The sequence below is a fragment of the Lissotriton vulgaris genome, chromosome 6 (assembly GCF_964263255.1).
Source record: "Lissotriton vulgaris chromosome 6, aLisVul1.2, whole genome shotgun sequence".
In the NCBI taxonomy this organism is placed as follows: domain Eukaryota; kingdom Metazoa; phylum Chordata; class Amphibia; order Caudata; family Salamandridae; genus Lissotriton; species Lissotriton vulgaris.
The window spans coordinates 819,104,496-819,126,915 of NC_141694.1; the positions used below are offsets into that span (position 1 = coordinate 819,104,496).

The 22,420-nt window shown below is 50.0% G+C and overlaps 1 protein-coding gene across 1 annotated transcript in view; it reads right to left on the minus strand.

Moving 5' to 3' along the window:
• The window catches only part of SDCCAG8 (SHH signaling and ciliogenesis regulator SDCCAG8), a 1,376,087-nt gene that overhangs the window by 664,391 nt on the left and 689,276 nt on the right, over positions 1-22,420 (minus strand). The window contains exon 15 of the mRNA XM_086925289.1: positions 6,605-6,713. Coding sequence (XP_086781415.1) covers positions 6,605-6,713 — 109 coding nt within the window. The remainder of the gene's footprint in view (positions 1-6,604; positions 6,714-22,420) is intronic.

A 22,420-nucleotide genomic window follows, 5' to 3' on the forward strand; every position in this document is an offset into this window, starting at 1 on the left:
AGTAGGGTCCGTTACTCTTGCCATACTGTTTTCAACCCCATTATTTTTCCACAATGTTCGTAGCCCTCCAGTGGGCTCCAGAGCTGCTCTCGTGATTTTAGTAAGGCAAATCTTCGCGCTGACAGGCTGTGATGAATCGCAGCCTCGTAGACCTGGATTCAAATTCCAGACGGTGCTTCTCCCACGACACGGAGCATGCCGCCTTTATCCCTTCACCAATTGCCCCAGAGCAAGGGAAACGCCACTGCACGAAGATTGGAAACAATCCTTTAATGCTCAAATTCACGCTAGCAGCCCCAGCTCATGTAAGTCCCTTGACGCGTTTCGCTGCACCTGCAGCTTATTCATAAGGAAAGGGGCACAGGCAAAGTCCGGTTAGTATTTCAAAATCTTGCATTTTACCCACATTACATCTGCTTCTCATTAAGATGTATGCTGGGATTTGAAGTGAAAATATTCTCTTTCAGTAGGGTCTGTTACTCTTGCCATATTGTTTTCAACCCCATTACTTTTCCACAATGTTTGTAGCCCTCCAGTGGGCTCCAGGGCTGCTCTCAGGATTTTAGTAAGGCAAATCTTCGCGCTGACAGGCTGTGATGAATCGCAGCCTCGTAGACCTGGACTTACATGAGCTGGGGCTGCTAGCGTGAATTTGAGCATTAAAGGATGGTTTCCAATCTTCGTGGAGTGGCGTTTCCCTTGCTCTGGGGCAATTGGTGAAGGGATATATATATATATATATATATATATATATATATATATATATATATATATATATATATATATATATATATATATATCAATGATGTCATAGAGGATGTCATGAGTGAGTGTGGGGTAGTTAGCAGTGCATAGGGAGGGCGCCAGTTATTTGGACATGAGTTATGGTTACTTGAGATAACTATAACTAAACCTAATGAATTTCTATGGTTTGTTTGTGGAAAATCTGAACCTAACAACAATGTCCATGAACCTTTGTTTTATCTGCGATTTTTTACAGTTTTATAATGCAATTTCCTAACTACAACGTCTCTGTAATATTCGTTTTTGCAGTGAATTTCTATTTTTTTTAACTGAAGTAATATTTAATTACCATACATTAATCCAGCGGTGTGCATTGGGGTGATGGACACAGGGTCTAGCTACCACCTGATTGCAGCCAACCCCATGTCGCACACAGCCTTTGATGGGCACCCGGGACATATCTGGAGCCTGCCCTGGGAGATGGAGTCCCCGTGGCCATAAATCGCTCTGGGAGTGGGGCCGCACAGCCCCCATTCACTTTTTTCATGGCACGGCCCCAGGGTGGTGGCAATCCCCGGGGCTAAAACAGGCCCGGGAGTGGGGCCACATGCACCCATCCCAATATTATAAAAGGCTAGGCCCTAGGAGATTGGGTCCTCTAAGCCAAAAGTGACCCAGGGAGGGGGGGACTCTCCCTAATCACACATAAAAGAACTCTCCCTGGGAGATGGTCCATCCGGCGGGGTGATAACTACAAGTGCAGCAAACTGTGCTTGTTTTTATTTCATTTTTTATTTTCCCTCGGATCCTCCATGAGTTTGCGGAAAAACGTTAAAAAAAACATTGTGGGACCCCACCACCAGGCCTAGGGGGTCAGGGTATTGCTACTCTGACCCCTTGTCTTTTTTTTTTTTTAACTTTTTCTTGGACGTGCAAGTCTGAGTGCCATGATGGCTGCCATCACTTCCTAGTCTGTCGATCCGCTGAAGATTTATGTTCATTGATATACATTAATCTTTTTTCTTTAATAACTCCAAAACAACTGAACGGATTTCACCAAATTAGAAAAAGGGCTCTATCTGGACTAAGAACTAGCTTTCTGCCAAATTTGTAGTAATTCCGTTCAGCGGTTCGGGCTGTAGTCTTGTTTAAAATCCCAATAGGAAATTGCATAGGTAAAATGTGTTTGGACCACCCCCCCACTTTTCTATGCCTCCCTTTGACGAATCAACCGTAAACTTTCCAAACAGCAGCAGAAGTGATTGGCGTACTAGTTTTGATTGTTTCATGAAGATTCGTCAAATGGTGTCAAAGGTATTAGCAAATCAAAAAATGCTATGTCTATGGAAACTAGGTCCTAACTATAACTACCTACTGGCGGACCGCCAGTAGGTAATAAATATATGTATGCATACATATACATATATTATATACACACCCACATTTATATATACCTTGAAAAAATCAAAAGTTAAAGTGATGTTATAGTAATTAAAAATGTCAGCTTAAACACATAATTGTAAACATTAAAACAATTGTAACTCACCAGTCATAGTTAACTAAAGAGATTATAACTGGTGCTCCCACCATGCACAATGTTGTAACTAATTATGTTGTTTCTGTTGTCATCAGGGATGTTATAAATAATGTTATAGAACGTGCCATGATTGTTGTAATAATTGAGGTCATTAAGCAATGCACACCTAGAGTAAGAGTTATAGTTTCTTGAACGAGAGGTAATTAACATATATACACACACATGCATTAAGTGATTCTTTCCCACTTGGTGCCGGACCTCCGTGGATGATGAGTGCCTCCTTGCACTGGAGTGAAATTCCATGTATTTAATTGATAAGTTCTCAAACACAACACGGGCATTCTAGGCAGTTTCAACGTGCATTTATTTATCTAGCAGTGCAGAAAAAACACCTTGCTCACTGTGACAAACCATGATTTTAGTCCCCTTTTTGCATCTCATAAAACAACTAAATAAAAAACAAAAATGTCCCATAACTAAGTACATCTTCATACTTCCAATGATCCAACATATTCTGAAATTTCACAATATTTGCATTGTACATCAGGTTGTTAATCAATTTATCGTAATCACTGTTTTCAGTTGTCTTGAGCTTCCCTCTTGTATTGTTCTTTGAACACAATACCAACATTGCTGTAGCCAGGCCTTGCGTTCAACTCCCCCCAACGCACTGCATTGTGGCATGCACAGCATGAGGTTGGTGTCACAGGTGCTGGCTGCGCTCATGTAGACTTACTGACCTTGCCAAACAGTCAACACCAAAATATAAAGAGTGACCCCATTATAATTTTTATTCAAAAATCACAGATATTTTGAATCTAGTGTATATTTTGGTAATTCACAAAATGCAAAGTTTAATAATATTGATTATTATAAAAATGCTTTATGAAGTTTTCATTTAAAAAAAACATGTCTGTAAGTCTTTCTTTTACCATAGTTTTTATTATTGCATTTGGTGGGCTGAAAATGTTAAAAGAAAGACTTAGAGACATATTGCTTTTATTTTTATAATACATAAAACCAAGATGTCTCTAAGTCTTTCTTTAAACATTTTACAGCACACAAAATGCAATCATAAAATCAATTTTAAGAGGTGCAGTCCAGCTGATTAGCATACAGCTCCAAGAAGGAGTGCTTCAAATAAAAATGGTAAGCTCTCCTGGGGTTATGGTTTTAATGACCAAGGAGACTTACTGTTTTTTTTTTCATTTAATGTTCCTCGGGTACTACTTCACTTCCTGTAGCCCCCAACAGCATAAAACAAATTACTGGTAGTGCCTCTCCCTATTCTAGGGGCACCACCCAGCTTAAAAAATACATTTTTAAAAACCCATGCAAGGCATTGTAAGGCCTCCTAGAAGAAGCTGTAAACAATAAATGGGCGGCTCCTAACGCTCACTGATTCATCATTTTGGTGTCCCAGTACTCACCTGGGACCCCCTTTTTTTCTTATTGGGGAGAGGGGGGCTTGCAGCACCCCTTCCCAAGCATTTATGGCCTAGGGACCTCATCCCCCTGGGATTTTCTTTTCAATTCTGGGGAGGGCCGCCCCCCTCAAAGAGCCACTTTGAGGTGCAGGGACCCCCTTCCCAGAGACCTTTATGTTTTTTTATAAAGAGAGGTGGGTGTGCTCCCCTCCTCCCTGAGCCACATCAGGCCCGGGGGACCCCATCCTTCTGGGCCTTTTTTTCTTTAGGGAAGGGTGCGCATGGCCCCACTGCCTGAGCCACTCTGCGCTGTGGAGACCTTCATTACTTAATAGGGGAGGGCCCACTCTGGTTCCCAGGAACTCCATCCCCGGGCCTTATGTGGGTGCCCCAGTGTCCATCCGGAGCACACACAGCTGGGGGCAGAGAGGGGAGCCCCAGGGCCACCGTGCCCCCCGCATACACCCATCTCATGTGCATAATGAGCCAGCTTTGCTCCACCTGTAGGGAACAACTGTTTTTGTTAACTCCTGCTGGGCAGGAGCAAACTGAGCTTCACCTGCCCACAATAGCGCAGGCAGGGAATCATGTCTTCTCTCCCCGGAAAGAGAATTTTTATAGCTTAAGCTGGGTGGAAGCAGACATGTTTTCCCTGTACGCGCTCCTGCAGACACAGAAACTACTGTGTCCCAGCGGTGGGCTACCCGGTACACAGTAAGTGAGCCAGCCCCAGGGGATGGGGTCCCGGGGCATTTACAGGCTTGGGGAGGGATGGCTGCATGCATCCTCCCCTGCTTTTAATATTTGGCACCCGGAGATGGTACCCAGGGCCCATTAAAGGCTAGGGGATGGGACTGCATGCTCGGCTCCCCTTTATTTGATGTTCAGGCCTGAGGATGAGGTCCCCGGGCCCCATTAGTGACTCTGGGAGAGGGGTATACCTACTGACCTATAAATTCTCATTCAGCCCCTGGAAATGGTGCCCCGGGCCCAACAAAGGCTCAGGGAGGAAAGTCCCACTCACGCCCCCTCCCCAAATATTCTTAAAAACCTCGGGCCCTGGAAGAACCCAGGGGGGTCTAATACTTAAAATAAGAAAAAGAACGCTGGCCTGACTTTTCTTATTTTTTTGTTTTGTTCTTCATGCCGCAATCTTGCGAGTCCTTCGAACCCAAGTGTCCAGATGTATAAATATTTTTTACCCTGAATTTTTCAGAAACTACTGAACGGAGTTACACCAAATCACATAAAGAACACTTTCTGGACCAAGATTTAGCTTCCTGACAAATTTGGTGTAATTTCGTTCAGCAGTTTTCAAGGTAACGCTACCTAAAAAAACTCAATGGAAAATGCATGGGATTTTTTGTTTTGGGACACCCTCTTTTTCTCAGCCCCTGCTTGAAGGATTACCCCAAAACATTTCATGCAAAAACTAGGCAAAAAAGAGCAGTTTTCTGTATAGTTTTGTTAAGATTTGTCAAATGGCAACCAGGTTTTTAGCAAAACAAAAAAGGCATTTCTAATGGAAACGCTGACCTAATTATAAATACCTAGTGCCACACTTGGGGGTACACTGTTCTTCCCAATTGAGGAGGTCATGCATGCGTTTACAATTAAATAGAAACACATACATCTGTCATGATAATAAATGTACTACTCTTAAGGAGATGCATAATTTTTGTAAGTACAATGTATAAAGGCAGAGACTTAATAAAGACTGTCTAAAATAATGACGTAGATAATGCACTCGGTCTTTTACAACTAAGGAAAATACAGACAGCTTATAACGAACAAGCACTGGAATAACCAGTAGGTCTGACACTTTGCTGCCAGCCTTTCGTCTTTGTCGATGCTGGTTTAGTTTTGTCAAAACTTTGTAAACACTATTGTTGAGGGAGATGCTGGCCCGTGCTATTATTTAACATAACATTACCAAAAAGCAAACAGATGTTGTACATCTCAAATAGCACACATTACCATATTAGGCTGTGCTACTGAACGGACCTACTTTGTGCATGGATCTGCTCCTTGGCTTGTGAAAGAAAAAAATCCCATCACTCACAGTGAAATCAGCCAATAGCTGAAGAAAACAGATCAATTGCTCCATGCTGTATACTATACTGGGCGGAAATAGATAAGTGATTTACACAGAAATAGGCTAATGGAGGAAGAGGGCTGGCTGAAAGCTAATATATGAAAGGATATTATATCAAAAGGAGCTGGCTAGCGCAAGACCTAAAAAATCCTCAAGTTCGGAATGTGTTTCACCGCCACACAATTTGGGGTAGTTCCTTTAGATTTCTAATTGAACACGATGATTGACAGCTGGAAGGAACGGCGTGGGAAAGGATGGAGTCCACACTTACATCCAGTATGCTAACAATAGACAGTTTCGGTGAGAAGTGTAAATAAGACTCTGCAAGAATGACACCGTACATGCCAAAATTTTCAAACTGAGCAATGGGAGAATTTGACAAATAAAACGGGGGATTGTTTTTACCCTCTGCCTTGTATTGAGGCAAAAGCAATTTTAGGCGAGAGACACCCAAAATAAAGCCATTTTAACTTAAATAAAATCGCGAGTCTCTCACCTAAATCGGGTCTATTTGCATGTATGGATGACGCCACAAAGAATTGCATGTGTTCACACTGCACGGTCCGCAAGTGAAGTTTACACTGTACTCGGATCCATGACTGGTCATGTCATGACGATGCGATTGTTTACTTGTACACATATTCGTATGAATATTTGTATAAGCTTCCTGTGTGATGTGCACACGCCTAAATTAGCACAAAAGTCTTCAATATAAAATAAAAATTGCAAGCCATATAGAAAATACCCAGTAGGATGTATATTTAAAAATACGTTTTTAATGTTTCAGACGGTGTCACTTACCTGTTTTTTTCAGTAACTTCTTCTAGCTTTACAGCGAGTGTTTGGCATTCCTCTTTTAGTTTTGCTATGAAGGTGTTTTGTGACGTCAGCAGCGAATCTAATTCATTTACTGAAAATACATTAAAAAAGCACGTTTTAACAACTTCGAAAAAATACACAAACACAAAATCACCATTGTTTTTCCATCTAGCCTTTTCTCCATCGCCTTCCCTGACTACCCCAGGTATTTCGTAAACTTCGCTGCACCTAACTTCCACAAAAATAGGGCAGTTATAATTATCTACTTCAGATCTTGACGACCCATTCAAACACTTATGGATTGGTACCTATATACATATTTAAATATTCCTCATACATTGTTTCTAGTGTGTCTACCCGGAAGCCAAGCTGTAAGGCGACAACATCTGCCCGGAAGGTGAGCAAGTGGCGCCCCCGGGGGCTGGCTGCGACGCCGCGGTGGAATCTTCCAGAGAAGGCAGGCCCGGGCTAGTGTACAGCTGCCACTCTCCCTTCGGCGCCAGAGTCTTCCGCGCGGCAGTGTTGCAATGTTGCCAAGTCACAGGCTTGTCTCTTCGCAAGTGATACAAAATGCGAAAGTGATTCCTGGTAGTCGCATATGCCATTTACATAACACCCCTAATTAGCTGTTTTTCCATTTATTTCAAGTTAAAATGGTGCGCTTTCAGGGACGCGAGGTGCAGAAAGAAATACAGAGGCTGCAAACAAAGGGTGGGAGCGCTGTTACTGCTGCTGGGACGGTTCGAAGTAAATGTTCATTTTTATCTTATTTACAAATCGGTACAATAGATTATCAGCGAGAACATTATCCTTGGGACAAGTCGTCTCACTCAGCCAGCTAGCATTTTAATCTGCATTATACGTTTAGGTCTGTCTAGTTTGCTTAGGACTTCTTGTGGGCATTCTGAAAGCTTCCCTAGGAATGCATTCCGCCCATTGCTTACCATTGGCTTTGTGGTTTGTAAGTCATAGTTGCTTGCTTTCTATCTGCTGGCTTTGTTGCTTTTGGCTACCCTGCTAGTGTTCACCCCTCCTGTGAGCACGTCGTCTACTGTATTCATCCGAGTGCTCGTTTTCTATAAACGGAACTTTGAATCTTGTATTATAATGTCACATTTGCTTTGCATTCAAAGACAGATGTCTAATGTCAAATTCTGTCTTGTGAGGTTGCTTGGTGTTCACTTTTAGAGGAGAGGGTGTAGTGTGTTATTTTTTGTATCACACAACCAAAATTAATTTCAGAATATCTCAGAATTTGGAAAGTAAAAATGAAGAACTTTTTTTGGTAATTCTGAAGTGTGGTAGAAACAAATATTTGAATACGATCAAAGCACATCAATACAGTAGGTGATGACATTTCCACATTATTGTTTGCACACAGTGAAACTCTATGTTGATCCAAATGTAATAGCATTTCAATTAAAAATGTATTGTCTTTAACAGCAGTTTGCTACCACACTATGCATACTACACACTACGCTACTCCACTCTACAACACTCTACTCCACTCTATGCCCTTCAACTCTACGTCTATTGACAATGTCCCCCTCTTGAATCTGTGACGTAGTTAGATACACTGCACATTTAGTTATTAAACATCTGGAGGGCCCTGTTTTGTATTAAAGCCCTTTAGGACCTCATCATATAACAACACCTTCAAGTGCCTACATTGGACATTGTTTCTTCTCTTTGTAGCACAGAGAATAAGTTACTTAACTTTTGTAATACCTTATCTGGTAGAAACTCTATCTAGCCACAGAATCCTTACCATAGGATTATCCCCATGTGTCAGACTGGATCCAGAATGTTTTTGTGAGTAGTACCCCCTGCGTGCTGGTAGGTGGCATCGCTTGGGGGTGTCAGCATCCATGCCTAAAGTGACGTGCCCGGTGCCTATATAGATGCCACCCTAGCATGCTGACGTCAGTTTCTTTTCACAACTTTCCACACCGGGAGTGCAAAGCCACAAAGAGCAAAGAGAGTAGGAAACTAGGGCCCTGAAAGGGAAAGAGCCCTATCCCTAAAAATCTGTTCACAGAGCAGGGAGGATTGGTTGGTCGTTAAGGAATCTACAACTAGATAGAGTCTCTACCAGTTAAGGTATTATGTAAGGTAAACAACGTATTCATCTGATAGAGACTTCTAGCTGCAGATTTCTCACTTTAAAATAGATACCCAATCAATACCTCCCTAGAGTGGAACTTTAAAATAATTTCAAACCAACAAGTTCTCCTGGACCAAACGGGCAAAGTGCCCATCCTGACTGACCTGGCTGTCCAGGCACTAGTACTTGGTAAATGTGTGCAAAGATGCCGACGTTGCTGCCTGGCAGATTTCCAGGACCGGAACTCCGAGGGCTAATGCAGCAGTCGCTGCCTCGTTTTTGGTGGAATGAGCATGCAAACCTTGAGGGGGTTGCATTTTGGCCAATGTGTTGCAGTTTTTGATACAGAGCACGATCCATTGGGAGAAGGTGCATTTCTGTACTGCCTTCCCTTTCTGGGCTTTGACATACCTAAGTTATCTGGTTTTAGGTTTAAACCTAGAATAACTGATAAAACCCCACTGAAAGGAAAATAGCCATCATCAGTGTAAACATATAAACACTGAAAAAACACCTTTGCAACCACAAACTAAGTGCCATTCAAAGAAAGGAAAAGATGAGTGAAGGAGACATTTTTATTTCTTCCTGAAAGGTTCAATACAATGCAACTTTGTTATACAAGGTAGCATCAAGAAAGACTGGGCTACCATTATTCTGCTTGAGTTTTGTTGTTTAGGGATGTCACTAAAACATTGTCTCTTCTTCCTTCCGCTTTTTCAGTTTGTGGTCTTTAGTCTAAAGATGCAGTGTTTAGAAGCATGTTTTAGGTCTTATTTAAGTATTTTATAAACAGTAGAGAATCGGGAAATATCAATATCATATTTGATATTTTGGCTACTTTTGATTTCACTGATAGGTAAAATGGCTGGTTTCATAAGAATCTTTCCTAATATGTACCATCACATTTATCCACAGACAGAGAATGGGTGAAATACTTTGATACACCAGCCCCCTTTTCTAGTGAGTCAGTATTGATTGCAAGTGAATTGTCAAACGCTCCAAACTTTAAACATTCAATGCAAGATGTAGTGACAGGTGTATGTGAAAATAATGTTGTCATTAAGCGTCTGAGATAGTGGTGAAAACATGACACTAGACGTTTGGTAAAAATGGAACATAGTGTCACTTGGAATGCTGCTGAAAAAAAGGTCCTACCAAGTTCAATGAAGATTGGAGTGATATTGTTTGTACTTGCAGTAATTCAGCTACTATGTGAAAAAGTTGTATGATGGTCTGTCAAAATCGATACCTGAGCAGAAGTGCTTCCCTGTAAGAGATCCTTGTCACTTGCTAGATCATGGGTTCTCACAAACTTTCTCTCGGGGGCAAAATTTACAGTTTGGTTTGTGTCCCAGGGCCGCATTGGTGGGGGGCCGGGTCAGTGGGGGAGGGGCGGGGCTAGAGCAACAATATAAAACTGACCATGAGGTTGATCACAGGTCCACTGAGCCGTCCCGGCATACACACATTTCGCTCTCTCTTTCTCTCTCGGTCTCCCTCCCTCTCTATAGTTCTCTCTCCCTCTAGCTCTCTCTCCCTCTCTCCCTCCCTCTCTCCTGTCTTCCTCTGTCTCACTCTGACTATCTCACTCCCTCTCTCTCACTCCCACCCTCTCACTCCCACCCTCTCTCTCCCTCCCTCTCTCTCTCTCCCTCCCTCTCCGTCTCCCTCCATCTCACTCTCCGTCTCACTCCCTTTCACTCCCCTCCCTCCATTTCCCTTCCTTTCAATCCCTCTCCCTCCCTCTCACTCCCTCTTCATCTCCCTCCCTTTCACTCCCTCTCCATCTCCCTCCCCCTCCCTCTCACTCCCTCTCCGTCTCCCTCCCTCTCCCTCCATTTTCCTCCCTTTCCCTCCCTCTCCCTCCATTTCCCTCCCTTTCCCTCCATCTCACTCCCCATCAGTCCCCATCCCTTTCCCTCCATCTCACTCCCTATCAGTCTCCCTCCATTTCCCTCCCTCTCACTCCCTCCCTCTCACACCCTCCCTCCCACACCCTCCCTCCCACACCCTCCCTCCCACACCCTCCCTCCCACCTCCCTCCCTCTCACTGCCTCCCTTCCACTCCCTCCCTCTCACTCACTCCCTCTCACCCCCTCCCTCCCTCTCTCCTACCCCCCTCCCTCCCACCCCCTCCCTCTTACTCCCTCCCTCCCTCTCACTCACTCACTCCCTCCCTCTCACTCCTTCCCTCCCACTCACTCACCCCCTCCCTCCCTCCCACTCACTCCCTCCCACCCACTCACTCCCTCCCACTCACTCCCTCCCTCCCACTCACTCCCTCCCTCCCTCCCTCCCATTCACTCCCACTCCCTCCCTCTCACTCCCTCTCTCTCCCTCCCTCTCACTCCCTCTCACTCCCTCCCACTCACTCCCTCCCTCTCACTCCCTCCCTCTCACTCCCTCTCACTCTCACTCCATCCCTTTCACTTACTCCATCCCTTTCACTCACTCCATCACTCCCTCTCACTCCATCACTCCCTCTCACTCCATCCCTTTCACTCATTCCATCCCTTTCACTCACTCCATCACTCCCTCTCACTCCATCCCTTTCACTCACTCCATCCCTCTCACTCACTCCATCCCTCTCACTCACTCCATCCCTCTCACTCACTCCATCCCTCTCACTCACTCCATCCATCCATCCCTCTCACTCACTCACTCCATCCATCCCTCTCACTCACTCACTCCATCCATCCCTCTCACTCACTCCATCCATCCCTCTCACTCACTCCATCCCTCTCTCACTCACTCCATCCCTCTCACTCACTCACTCCCTCTCACTCACTCACTCACTCCCTCTCACTCACTCCCTCCCACCCACTCACTCCCTCCCACCACTCCCTCCCTCCCACTCACTCCCTCCCTCCCTCCCTCCCATTCACTCCCACTCCCTCCCTCTCACTCCCTCTCACTCCCTCCCACTCACTCCCTCCCTCTCACTCCCTCCCTCTCACTCTCACTCCATCCCTTTCACTTACTCCATCCCTTTCACTCACTCCATCACTCCCTCTCACTCCATCACTCCCTCTCACTCCATCCCTTTCACTCATTCCATCCCTTTCACTCACTCCATCACTCCCTCTCACTCCATCCCTTTCACTCACTCCATCCCTCTCACTCACTCCATCCCTCTCACTCACTCCATCCCTCTCACTCACTCCATCCCTCTCACTCACTCCATCCCTCTCACTCACTCCATCCATCCATCCATCCCTCTCACTCACTCACTCCATCCATCCCTCTCACTCACTCACCCATCCATCCCTCTCACTCACTCCATCCCTCTCACTCACTCCATCCCTCTCTCACTCACTCCATCCCTCTCACTCACTCACTCACTCCCTCTCACTCACTCACTCACTCCCTCTCACTCACTCACTCACTCACTCCTCCCACTCACTCACTCACTCACTCCCTCTCACTCACTCACTCACTCCCTCTCACTCACTCACTCCCTCTCCCTACCTCCCACTCACCCCACTCACTCTCACTCACTCACTCTCACTCACTCACTCTCACTCACTCCCTCCCTCTCACTCCCTCCCTCTCACTCCCTCTCACTCACCCCCTCTCACTCACTCCATCCCTCTCACTCACTCCATCCCTCTCACTCACTCCATCCCTCTCACTCACTCCATCCCTCTCACTCACTCCATCCCTCCCACTGTCTCTCACTCACTCACTCCCTCCCACCCACTCACTCCCTCCCTCCCACTCACTCTTCCTCTCTCCCTCCCTCTCACTCCCTCCCTCTCACTCCCTCCCACTCCCTCCCTCCCTCTCACTCCATCCCTTTCACTCACTCCATCCCTCTCACTCACTCCATCCCTCTCACTCACTCCATCCCTCTCACTCACTCCATCCCTCTCACTCACTCCATCCCTCTCACTCACTCCATCCCTCTCACTCACTCCATCCCTCTCACTCACTCCCTCCCTCTCACTCACTCCCTCCCTCTCACTCACTCCCTCCCTCTCACTCCCTCACTCTCACTCCATCCCTTTCACTCACTCCATCACTCCCTCTCACTCCATCCCTTTCACTCACTCCATCCCTCTCACTCACTTCATCCCTCTCACTCACTCCATCCCTCTCACTCACTCCCTCCCTCTCACTCACTCCCTCCCTCTCACTTCACTCTCACTCCATCCCTTTCACTCACTCCATCACTCCCTCTCACTCCATCCCTTTCACTCACTCCATCCCTCTCACTCACTTCATCCCTCTCACTCACTTCATCCCTCTCACTCACTCCATCCCTCTCACTCACTCCATCACTCCCTCTCACTCCATCCCTTTCACTCACTCCATCCCTCTCACTCACTCCATCCCTCTCACTCACTCCATCCATCCCTCTCACTCACTCCATCCATCCCTCTCACTCACTCCATCACTCCCTCTCACTCCATCCCTTTCACTCACTCCATCCCTCTCACTCACTCCATCCCTCTCACTCACTCCATCCCTCTCACTCACTCCATCCCTCTCACTCACTCCATCCCTCTCACTCACTCCATCCCTCTCCACTCACTCCTACTCACTCCCTCCCTCTCACTCCCTCCCTCTCACTCCCTCCCTCTCACTCCCTCCCTCTCACTCCCTCCCTCTCACTCTCACTCCATCCCTTTCACTCACTCCATCCCTTTCACTCACTCCATCACTCCCTCTCACTCCATCCCTTTCACTCACTCCATCCCTCTCACTCACTTCATCCCTCTCACTCACTCCATCCCTCTCACTTACTCCATCCCTTTCACTCACTCCATCCCTTTCTCTCACTCCATCACTCCCTCTCACTCCATCACTCCCTCACACTCCATCCCTTTCACTCATTCCATCCCTTTCACTCACTCCATCACTCCCTCTCACTTCATCCCTTTCACTCACTCCATCCCTTTCACTCACTCCATCCCTCTCACTCACTCCATCCCTCTCACTCACTCCATCCCTCTCACTCACTCCATCCCTCTCACTCACTCCATCCCTCTCACTCACTCCATCCCTCTCACTCACTCACTCCATCCATCCATCCCTCTCACTCACTCACTCCATCCATCCCTCTCACTCACTCACTCACTCACTCACTCCATCCCTCTCACTCTCACTCCATCCCTCTCACTCACTCCTTCCATCCCTCTCACTCACTCCATCCATCCCTCTCACTCACTCCATCCATCCCTCTCACTCACTCCATCACTCCCTCTCACTCCATCCCTCTCACTCACTCCATCCCTCTCACTCACTCCATCCTCTCACTCACTCCATCCCTCTCACTCACTCCATCCCTCTCACTCACTCCATCCCTCTCACTCACTCCTACTCACTCCCTCCCTCTCACTCCCTCCCTCTCACTCTCACTCCATCCCTCTCACTCACTCCATCCCTCTCACTCACTCCATCCCTCTCACTCACTCCATCCCTCTCACTCACTCCATCCCTCTCACTCACTCCATCCCTCTCACTCACTCCATCCCTCTCACTCACTCCATCCCTCTCACTCACTCCTACTCACTCCCTCCCTCTCACTCCCTCCCTCTCACTCCCTCCCTCTCACTCCCTCCCTCTCACTCTCACTCCATCCCTTTCACTCACTCCATCCCTTTCACTCACTCCATCACTCCCTCTCACTCCATCCCTTTCACTCACTCCATCCCTCTCACTCACTTCATCCCTCTCACTCACTCCATCCCTCTCACTTACTCCATCCCTCTCACTTACTCCATCCCTTTCACTCACTCCATCCCTTTCACTCACTCCATCCCTTTCACTCACTCCATCACTCTCACTCACTCCATCACTCCCTCTCACTCCATCACTCCCTCTCACTCCATCCCTATCACTCATTCCATCCCTTTCACTCACTCCATCACTCCCTCTCACTTCATCCCTTTCACTCACTCCATCCCTTTCACTCACTCCATCCCTCTCACTCACTCCATCCCTCTCACTCACTCCATCCCTCTCACTCACTCCATCCCTCTCACTCACTCCATCCATCCCTCACTCACTCACTCCATCCATCCCTCTCACTCACTCACTCCATCCATCCCTCTCACTCACTCACTCACTCCATCCATCCCTCTCACTCACTCACTCCATCACTCCCTCTCACTCCATCCCTATCACTCATTCCATCCCTTTCACTCACTCCATCACTCCCTCTCACTTCATCCCTTTCACTCACTCCATCCCTTTCACTCACTCCATCCCTCTCACTCACTCCATCCCTCTCACTCACTCCATCCCTCTCACTCACTCCATCCCTCTCACTCACTCCATCCCTCTCACTCACTCACTCCCTCTCACTCACTCACTCCCTCTCACTCACTCCCTCTCACTCACTCCCTCTCCCTACCTCCCACTCACCCCATCCCTCCCACTCACTCTCACTCACTCTCACTCACTCCCTCCCTCCCTCTCACTCCCTCTCACTCACCCCCTCTCACTCACTCCATCCCTCTCACTCACTCCATCCCTCTCACTCACTCCATCCCTCTCACTGTCTCTCACTCACTCACTCCCTCCCACCCACTCACTCCCTCCCACTCACTCACTCACTCCCTCCCTCCCTCCCATTCACTCCCCCTCCCTCCCCCTCCCCCTCCCTCTCACTCTCACTCCATCCCTTTCACTCACTCCATCCCTTTCACTCACTCCATCACTCCCTCTCACTCCATCACTCCCTCTCACTCCATCCCTTTCACTCACTCCATCCCTTTCACTCACTCCATCCCTCTCACTCACTCCATCCCTCTCACTCACTCCATCCCTCTCACTCACTCCCACTCACTCCCTCCCTCTCACTCCCTCCCTCTCACTCCCTCTCTGTCTCGCTCCCTTTCACTCCCTCTCCATCTCCCTCCCCCTCCCTCTCACTCCCTCTCCGTCTCCCTCCCTTTCCCTCCCTCTCCCTCCATTTCCCTCCCTTTCCCCTCCATCTCACTCCCCATCAGTCTCCCTCCATTTCCCTTCATCTCACTCCCCATCAGTCTCCCTCCCATTCCCTCCATGTCATTCCACATCAGTCCCCATCCCTTTCCCTCCATCTCACTCCCTATCAGTCTCCCTCCATTTCCCTCCCTCTCAACTCCCTCCCTCTCACACCCTCCCTCTCACACCCTCCCTTCCACACCCTCCCTCCCACTCCCTCCCTCTCACTGCCTCCCTTCCACTCCCTCCCTCTCACTCACTCCCTCTCTCCCTCTCACTCACTCACTCTCACCCCCTCCCTCCCTCTCCCTCCCCCCTCCCTCCCACCCCTCCCTCTCTCTCACTCACTCACTCCCTCCCTCTCACTCCTTCCCTCCCACTCACTCACTCCCTCCCTCCCTCCCACTCACTCCCTCCCACCCACTCACTCACTCCCTCCCACTCACTCCCTCCCACCCACTCACTCCCTCCCACTCACTCCCTCCCTTCCTCCCATTCACTCCCACTCCCTCCCTCTCACTCCCTCTCTCTCCCTCCCTCTCACTCCCTCCCACTCACTCACTCCCACTCACTCCCTCCCTCTCACTCACTCCCTCACTCTCACTCCATCCCTTTCACTTACTCCATCCCTTTCACTCACTCCATCACTCCCTCTCACTCCATCACTCCCTCTCACTCCATCCCTTTCACTCATTCCATCCCTTTCACTCATTCCATCCCTTTCACTCACTCCATCACTCCCTCTCACTCCATCCCTTTCACTCACTCCATCCCTCTCACTCACTCCATCCCTCTCACTCACTCCATCCCTCTCACTCACTCCATCCCTCTCACTCACTCCATCCCTCTCACTCACTCCATCCATCCATCCCTCTCACTCACTCACTCCATCCATCCCTCTCACTCACTCACTCCATCCATCCCTCTCACTCACTACATCCCTCTCACTCACTCACTCCATCCCTCTCTCACTCACTCACTCCCTCTCACTCACTCACTCACTCCCTCTCACTCACTCACTCCCTCTCACTCACTCCCTCTCACTCACTCACTCCCTCTCACTCACTCACTCACTCTCACTCACTCACTCCCTCTCACTCACTCACTCCCTCTCCCTACCTCCCACTCACCCCACTCACTCTCACTCACTCACTCTCACTCACTCCCTCCCTCTCACTCCCTCTCACTCACCCCCTCTCACTCACCCCCTCTCACTCACTCCATCCCTCTCACTCACTCCATCCGTCTCACTCACTCCATCCCTCTCACTCACTCCATCCCTCTCACTGTCTCTCACTCACTCACTCCCTCCCACCCACTCACTCCCTCCCACTCACTCACTCCCTCCCATTCACTCCCATTCACTCCCCCTCCCTCTCACTCCCTCCCTCTCACTCCCTCCCTCTCACTCTCACTCCATCCCTTTCACTCACTCCATCCCTTTCACTCACTCCATCACTCCCTCTCACTCCATCCCTTTCACTCATTCCATCTCTTTCACTCACTCCATCACTCCCTCTCACTCCATCCCTTTCACTCACTCCATCCCTCTCACTCCTTCCATCCCTCTCACTCACTCCATCCTTCTCACTCACTCCATCCCTCTCACTCACTCCATCCCTCCCTCTCACTCCCTCCCTCTCACTCCCTCCCTCCCTCCCCCTCCCTCTCACTCTCACTCCATCCCTGTCACTCACTCCATCACTCCCTCTCACTCCATCCCTTTCACTCACTCCATCCCTCTCACTCACTTCATCCCTCTCACTCACTCCATCCCTCTCACTCACTCCATCCGTCTCACTCACTCCATCCATCCCTCTCACTCACTCCATCCATCCATCCCTCTCACTCACTCCATCACTCCCTCTCACTCCATCCCTTTCACTCACTCCATCCCTCTCACTCACTCCATCCCTCTCACTCACTCCATCCATCCCTCTCACTCACTCCATCCATCCCTCTCACTCACTCCATCCATCCATCCCTCTCACTCACTCCATCACTCCCTCTCACTCCATCCCTTTCACTCACTCCATCCCTCTCACTCACTCCATCCCTCTCACTCACTCCATCCCTCTCACTCACTCCATCCCTCTCACTCACTCAATCCCTCTCACTCCCTCCCTCTCACTCCCTCCTCTCACTCCCTCCCTCTCACTCCCTCCCTCTCACTCCCTCCCTCTCACTCCCTCCCTCTCACTCTCACTCCATCCCTCTCACTCACTCCATCCCACTCACTCCCTCCCTCTCACTCCCTCCCTCTCACTCCCTCCCTCTCACTCCCTCCCTCTCACTCCCTCCCTCTCACTCTCACTCCATCCCTTTCACTCACTCCATCCCTTTCACTCACTCCATCCCTTTCACTCACTCCATCACTCCCTCTCACTCCATCCCTTTCACTCACTCCATCCCTCTCACTCACTTCATCCCTCTCACTCACTCCATCCCTCTCACTTACTCCATCCCTTTCACTCACTCCATCACTCCCTCTCACTCCATCACTCCCTCTCACTCCATCCCTTTCACTCATTCCATCCCTTTCACTCACTCCATCACTCCCTCTCACTTCATCCCTTTCACTCACTCCATCCCTTTCACTCACTCCATCCCTCTCACTCACTCCATCCCTCTCACTCACTCCATCCCTCTCACTCACTCCATCCCTCTCACTCACTCCATCCCTCTCACTCACTCACTCCATCCATCCCTCTCACTCACTCACTCCATCCATCCCTCTCACTCACTCACTCACTCCATCCATCCCTCTCACTCACTCACTCCATCCATCCATCCATACCTCTCACTCACTCCATCCCTCTCACTCACTCCATCCCTCTCACTCACTCACTCCCTCTCACTCACTCACTCACTCCCTCTCACTCACTCACTCTCACTCACTCACTCCCTCTCCCTACCTCCCACTCACCCCATCCCTCCCACTCACTCACTCACTCTCACTCACTCACTCTCACTCACTCACTCCCTCCCTCTCACTCACCCCCTCTCACTCACTCCATCCCTCTCACTCACTCCATCCCTCTCACTCACTCCATCCCTCTCACTGTCTCTCACTCACTCACTCCCTCCCACCCACTCACTCCCTTCCACTCACTCACTCACTCCCTCCCTCCCATTCACTCCCATTCACTCCCCCTCCCTCCCTCTCCCTCCCTCTCACTCCCTCCCTCTCACTCCCTCCCTCTCACTCTCACTCCATCCCTTTCACTCACTCCATCCCTTTCACTCACTCCATCACTCCCTCTCACTCCATCACTCCTTCTCACTCCATCCTCCATCCCTTTCACTCACTCCATCCCTTTCACTCACTCCATCCCTCTCACTCACTCCATCCCTCTCACTCACTCCATCCCTCTCACTCACTCCATCCCTCTCACTCACTCCCACTCACTCCCTCCCTCTCACTCCCTCCCTCACACCCTCCCTCTCACTCCCTCCCTCTCCCTCCCTCTCACTCTCACTCCATCCCTTTCACTCACTCCATCCCTTTCACTCACTCCATCACTCCCTCTCACTCCATCCCTTTCACTCACTCCATCCCTCTCACTCACTTCATCCCTCTCACTCACTCCATCCCTCTCACTCACTCCATCCCTCTCACTCACTCCATCCATCCATCCCTCTCACTCACTCCATCCCTCTCACTCACTCCATCCCTCTCACTCACTCCATCCCTCTCACTCACTCCATCCCTCTCACTCACTCACTCCATCCATCCCTCTCACTCACTCACTCACTCCATCCATCCCTCTCACTCACTCACTCCATCCATCCATCCCTCTCACTCACTCCATCCCTCTCACTCACTCCATCCCTCTCACTCACTCACTCCCTCTCACTCACTCACTCCCTCTCACTCACTCTCACTCACTCACTCCCTCTCCCTACCTCCCACTCACCCCATCCCTCCCACTCACTCACTCACTCACTCTCACTCACTCACTCACTCTCACTCACTCACTCACTCTCACTCACTCTATCCCTCTCACTCACTCCATCCCTCTCACTCACTCCCTCCCTCCCTCTCACTCACTCCCTCCCTCTCACTCACTCCCTCCCTCTCACTCACTCCCTCCCTCCCTCTCACTCACTCTCACTCACTCCCTCCCTCTCACTCACTCACTCTCACTCACTCACTCCCTCTCACTCACCCTCACTCCCTCCCTCTCACTCACTCCCTCTCCCTACCTCCCACTCACCCCATCCCTCCCACTCCCTCTCACTCACTCTCACTCCCTCTCACTCACCCCCCTCACTCACTCCATCCCTCTCACTCACTCCATCCCTCTCAGTCACTCCATCCCTCTCACTATCTCTCACTCACTCCCTCTCACTCACTCCCTCTCACTCACTCACTCCCTCTCACTCACTCACTCCCTCTCACTCACTCACTCTCCCTCCCTCCCTCCCACTCACTCCATCCCTCCCACTCACTCCATCCCTCTCACTCACTCACTCCCTCCCTCTCACTCCCTCCCTCCCTCTCACTCCCTCCCTCCCTCTCACTCACTCACTCTCACTCACTCACTCACTCACTCTCACTCCCTCCCTCCCTCTCACCCCCTCCCTCCCACTCCTTCCCTCCCACTCCTTCCCTCTCACTTACTCCCTCCCTCCCTCTCACTCCCTCCCTCCCTCTCACTCACTCACTCCTCCCTCTCACTCACTTACTCCCTCTCACTCCCTCTCCGTCCCCGTCCCCCTCCCTTTCCCTCCCACTCCCTCTCCCTCTGTCACCCTCTGTCCTCTCACCCTGCCTGTGTGCCAGCCGGGGCGCACACACACTCACAGCCGCACCTGAGCACTTAACAGGTCTTTAAAAGACCATTTGCATGTTAATGTGGCCTTTGTATTTCACCTCTTCTTAGGCCCCTGCAGCTTTACTGTGGCCATTGCTAGGATCGCCCGGCTGGCAGCTCCCACAGAGCAGCAGAGTCTCTTGCGCTGCTGCAGACACTTAAAAAAAACACAGGTATGATGTCTCGGGGGTCCGCGGGCCGCCAGGAAAGGCTTGCCGGGCCGCCCCAGGCCCGCGGGCCGTACTATGAGTACCCCTGTGCTAGATGTTATTCTGAAAGCATCTTTACAATCTTCAGAGTTAATGAAGAATGCTATTGACTTTGTAGTCCATTCTGGTGCAGTAAAAATGTATTTGGACCTCATATACCCTGTGCACACACTATCTATACACATGCACAATCTCCCTCCCTCTCTCTCTCTCCCTCCCTCTCCGTCTCCCTCCATCTCACTCTACGTCTCACTCCCTTTCACTCCCCTCCCTCCATTTCCCTTCCTTTCCATCCCTCTCCCTCCCTCTCACTCCCTCTTCATCTCCCTCCCTCTCCCTCCCTCTCCCTCCCTCTCTGTCTCCCTCCCTTTCACTCCCTCTCCATCTCCCTCCCCCTCCCTCTCACTCCCTCTCCGTCCTCCCTCTCACTCCCTCTCCGTCTCCCTCCATTTTACTCCCTTTCCCTCCCTCTCCTCCATTTCCCTCCATCTCACTCCCATCAGTCTCCCTCCCTTTCCCTTCATCTCACTCCCCATCAGTCTGCCTCCCATTCCCTCCATGTCATTCCACATCAGTCCCCATCCCTTTCCCTCCATCTCACTCCCTATCAGTCTCCCTCCATTTCCCTCCCTCTCACTCCCTCCCTCTCACACCCTCCCTCTCCACTCCCTCCCTCTCCTCCCTCCCTCTCACTCCCTCCCTCTCACTCCCTCCCTCTCCCTCCCTCCCTCTCCCTCCCCCCTCCCTCTTACTCCCTCCCTCCCTCTCACTCACTCACTCCCTCCCTCCCACTCCCTCCCTCCCTCCCACTCACTCCCTACCTCCCTCCCTCCCACTCACTCCCTCCCACCCACTCACTCCCTCCCACTCACTCACTCCCTCCCTCCCATTCACTCCCACTCCCTCCCTCTCACTCCCTCCCTCTCACTCTCACTCCATCCCTTTCACTTACTCCATCCCTTTCACTCACTCCATCCCTTTCACTCACTCCATCACTCCCTCTCACTCCATCCCTTTCACTCACTCCATCCCTCTCGCTCACTCCATCCCTCTCACTCACTCCATCCCTCTCGCTCACTCCATCCCTCTCACTCACTCCATCCCTCTCACTCACTCCATCCCTCTCACTCACTCCATCCCTCTCACTCACTCCATCCATCCCTCTCACTCACTCACTCACTCCATCCATCCCTCTCACTCACTCCATCCCTCACTCACTCCATCCCTCTCACTCACTCCATCCCTCTCACTCACTCACTCCCACTCACTCACTCCCTCCCTCTCACTCACTCCCTCTCACTCACTCCCTCCCTCTCAGTCACTCACTCCCTCTCCCTACCTCCCACTCACCCCATCCCTCCCACTCACTCTCACTCACTCCCTCTCACTCACTCCCTCCCTCTCACTCACCCCCTCTCACTCACTCCATCCCTCTCACTCACTCACTCCATCCCTCTCACTCACTCCATCCCTGTCACTGTCTCTCACTCACTCACTCACTTCCTCCCACCCACTCACTCCCTCCCATTCACTCCCATTCACTCCCACTCCCTCCCTCTCACTCCCTCCCTCTCACTCCCTCCCTCTCACTCCATCCCTCTCACTCACTCCATCCATCCCTCTCACTCACTCCATCCATCCCTCTCACTCACTCCATCCATCCCTCTCACTCACTCCATCCATCCCTCTCACTCACTCCATCCATCCCTCTCACTCACTCCTTCCATCCCTCTCA